Genomic DNA, 4,213 nt, shown 5'->3' with positions numbered 1-4,213 from the left:
CAGCCCAGATCCTGGGCATCAACATGGTCATTCTTAACGGCCTTTGGAGGAAACAGAGACCCCAGGCTACAGCAGGACCGTGTACCTGGACATGGCCACTGGCAGCAGCACAGTCCTGAATGTTATCATGGCCCTATCTGACCAAGCAAGTCACCCAGATCTTCACGGGCCCAGTGATGGCATTGCACTTAAACACCAACATGTTCCATGTAACAGCCCAGTCCCTGAGCATCCGCTTGGCCTTCAGTGGTAACAGGGGCCAAAGATATCAGTGTAGACCCTGGCTGTAGTAGGACTGTGAACCTAGATATGACCCTTGGCCACAATTTAGGTCCAGGTGTCTCTATGGTCCCTTGTGGCAGCATAGACCACCAAGCTCTGTATGGCCTTGACCCCCTATATAGCAACATGACTCTCAAATAGAAACATAGCCTTAAGAGTCAGCCCAGACTATAAGACTCTGCACAGCCCTCTATGACAATAGAAGCCCCTGACATAGACATAGAGCCTGGCTGCAGCAGGGCTATAGATCCCAACATAGCCCTCAGCAGGAGCTTTGACCTGGACATCACCATGGACCCGGGTGGCAGTGCAGACCTCTTAATTCAGCATGGCCCCTATAGGGGCACAACTCATAGATACCAACATAGTCACAGTTGTTAACCCAACCTTTGGATATTCATAGGGCCCTCAGTGGTAAAATGCCACAAACATGAATATGTGATTGCCTCTGTTCTCTTCCTTGGTATTTTTCTTCAGATTTAAATTGGGCTTGTTTGTTTGTTTCCAATATTCTGTAGAAGCTGTTCGTTTTCTAGTTAGGCTTATTCATAGGTATTTTATTTTATTGAGGCCAATATTGATGGCAGTGTCCATGATCTCTTGTGCAGCAGGCTTGTTATTGGTATATGGAAAGTTTAAAAATCTTTGTAAGTTGATTCATTCACACTTTGATGAAAGTGTTAGTCATTTCTAGACATTCTCTAGTAGAATGTTTGGGGTCTCATGTATAAAATCTTCAAACAGGAGTAATTTGACTTCTTCTCCCAGGTTAGTTCATGTAATTTCCTTCTCTTATGCTCTAGCAAGTACTTCAAGCACTATCCTGAAAAGAAGTGGGGAAAGAGAACAGTTCCATCTTATTCCTAATCTTAATGAGATTGCCTCCAATTCCTCTCTACTTAGGATGATACTGGCTGTGGATTTTCTTGTATGTAGGCTTTACTGTGTTGGGGTGTAATCTAGTCCTATTCTTTCTATGACTTTTATTTTAAAGTCATATTGTATAGCATGAAAATCCTTTTCTGCATCATAGATAATATGACGTTTGTTTTTAAATCCAATTATGTGATTTTGAACCATGCCTTTATTTCTGGGATAAAACTAACCTGGTTATAGTGTATTATCTATATGCTTGTGTTTGATTTGCAAGTATTTTATTAAAAATCTTAGAATCTATGTTGATGAGGGATATTGGCTTGTAGTTTTCTTTTTTTCATGTCTTTTAATGTTCATTCCTTTGTCTTTGAGTGGAATGGTCTGTAGATGTGCATTAGGCAATCTGATGATTGTATCATTTAACTCCAATGTTTCTCTCTTAATATCTGGGTCTAGATGAACTGTTATGGGTAAGAATAGGGTACTGAAGTCATTCATATCACTGTTTCATAATTAAACTGTGTCTTACATGGCATGCTCTTTATGAAATTAGGGATTCCAGTGTTTAGTTCATGTATGTTCAGATTATAACATTAACATGATAAATGTTGTCCCCTTGAGGAAGAGACTTTCTTTGTCTTTTCTATTTTTAGTTATAAGTCTATTCTTATCAAATATTAGAATAGATAGATACACCTGCTTGCTTATTAGTTTCATTTTCCCGGAATACCCTTTCCATCTTCTTATGTTACAGTGGTAGATATCTTTAGTAGTGATGTGTGTTTCTTGCAGGAAAAAGGAAATGATTATCGGTGAGATTTATTTTGCTTTTTAATTTTAAAATTTGTTGATAAGGTCATATATAACTATACTTTATTTATATAATTGTATAATCTATAACCTTATCTCTGCACTAAATAATCCCATGTCCACCTATTTATAACATCCTCTCGTGGTGTTATGTCTATTGAGTTAATTTATTGTATGTGTTCATGTTTAGAAAGGACCACATCGGACTGTTAAATATATTGGGAAGCTTGTCCCAGAAGAATACTTATTCTCCCTGCCTCAGTAGCCATTAATTGCCTGTATCTCAAGTAGGCCTTCCTCATATCCACACTGGTATGCTAACTGGTATGGCTATCATACAGATCTTATTTAGGCAAACATATTACTGAGCAGCAATTCTCAAATCAGACATCTGATTTTCTAGCTTTTAAAATAAAATTACATTGTCATCATTAAAAATGTTTAATTAACATTTAATGTTTGACATCATATTAAAAATTAAGTCCTCAAGAACTTGGAAAGTACTTTATTATTTTTTTCTTTTTTGCATTCAAAGGCGGGCATTGAAAACAGAGATTATTCAGATTTAGAATGTAAATTAGCATGAGTAGTTTGTAGGCTTCACCCCCCAAAATGTTCATAATTAATACAGACACAAAAAACATATGGTCAAATGCTACAAATAAAGATACCAGTACAGGGCACTTCAGAGGGATGTTCATCTTGCCTGGGAAGATTCACAGGGCAGTTTGGCTGAAAATGCTGACACTTGCTGCTGCTGAATTCAGACAGGAAGGTCAGTGATGCTGGGTCTCTCTGCCTTTGATTTCATATCTCATTCTTAACTGGCGAGTACAACAGAGAGCTCTGCTGGGTGGTAAGTCTTAGATGATTAAACTGATGCTGAGGGGAACAGAGAGTGTATTTTATAGTAAGATTCCAGCATCCACACAGGACTGTTGGCTCCACCTAGCTAGCATTTCCCAGGCACGTGCCCCACTTGTAATGTGCGGGAGAAGCCATGTTTCCGCAGGACATTTCTTAGAGCTGTAGTCACATCTCTGTTCCTTAAGCTGTAAATGAGTGGGTTCAGCATGGGAGTGAGGATGGTGTAGAAGGCCGACACAACCTTGTCCTTCTCAGGGGTGTGGTAGGAATGGGGCAGTACGTTGGTATAGAAGGCTGCCCCATAAAAGATGCTGACCACTATAATGTGGGAGGAACAGGTGGCGAAGGCTTTCCGCAGGCCCTTAGCAGAGCTCTTGTGGTAGACGGTGATGAGGATGCGCGTGTAGGAGACTGAGATGATGGAGATTGGGATGAGAAGCATCAGCACACAGCATGCGTACATCAAGGTTTCATACAGCGATGTGTCTGTGCAGGATAGCTTCAGCACTGCTGGGATCTCACAGAAAAAGTGGTTGATCTCACGAGATCCACAGTAGGGAAAGCTCATCGTGACAGGTGTCAGCATGAATCCATCCAAAGACCCACCGGCCCAAGAACCCAGCACCATAAGCAAACACACCCTCGGACTCATGATTATGGGGTACCGCAGAGGGTTACACACAGCCACAAACCTATCATAAGCCATGAGGCCCAGCAAGAAAAACTCCCCCCCAATCAGGGTCAGGTACAGAAATATTTGTAGTGCACATCCCAGAAAGGAAATGGTCTTGTCTTTGGACAGGAGATCTTGGAGCATCTTGGGGACAGTGATACAGATGTAAACTGTATCCATGATGGACAACTGGCTGAGCAAAAAGTACATGGGTGTGTGAAGACGTGAGTCCACACGGATGAGCATAATCATGACCAAGTTGGCTGTCACAGCCACCACAAAGATGGAGAAGACCACAGCGAAGATCAGCCCAGGAAATGTGGGGTGTGTGATGAGACCCAGCAGGATGAAGTCAGTGGAGTTCTGATAAATAGACTCCATTTCCACAGTGCATGGCAGCTCCGTGGGCTGTAGAGGAAAAATGTTGGAGAGTCAACTCATTATCTGTCTTTGTGGGGTTTTTTTTAGTGAAGCACTTGGTATTAGCCATGTCCAAAGCAATATAGGCTATAGGAAAGAATGTTCACCTCATAACCCTCTTGACTTCTGGCTTGAACATTTGCAGTAACACATAACACAAGTCAAAGTTTAAACTCAAGTTCATCCATTCATGGATTATCGTGAGTCTGAACTAAGCTGGATGAAAGAAGTAAATGCAAGCATCAACAATGGTACTTCTTTTAGATTTTCCTTATATTTTGAACC

At 40.9% G+C, this 4,213-nt stretch overlaps 1 protein-coding gene across 1 annotated transcript; it reads right to left on the bottom strand.

The window, feature by feature from the left end:
* Nucleotides 1–2,920: 2,920 nt before the first annotated feature.
* On the bottom strand, nt 2,921–3,904 carry LOC148122075 (olfactory receptor 2T2-like). Its single transcript, XM_087906641.1, has one exon. It carries the CDS (start codon nt 3,887–3,889, stop codon nt 2,921–2,923), a length of 969 nt encoding a protein of 322 aa, XP_087762767.1. The 5' UTR covers nt 3,890–3,904.
* Nucleotides 3,905–4,213: the final 309 nt, after the last annotated feature.

Source organism: Myodes glareolus, chromosome 5 (genome assembly GCF_982192425.1).
Source record: "Myodes glareolus chromosome 5, mMyoGla1.1, whole genome shotgun sequence".
NCBI lineage: Eukaryota > Metazoa > Chordata > Mammalia > Rodentia > Cricetidae > Myodes > Myodes glareolus.
This window is presented reverse-complemented; position numbering and strand designations above follow the sequence as displayed.

Excerpts from the sequence above, each read along its gene's own strand:
- LOC148122075 (XM_087906641.1), bottom strand. The coding sequence starts at position 3,889 with ATGGAGTCTATTTATCAGAACTCCACTGACTTCATCCTGCTGGGTCTC.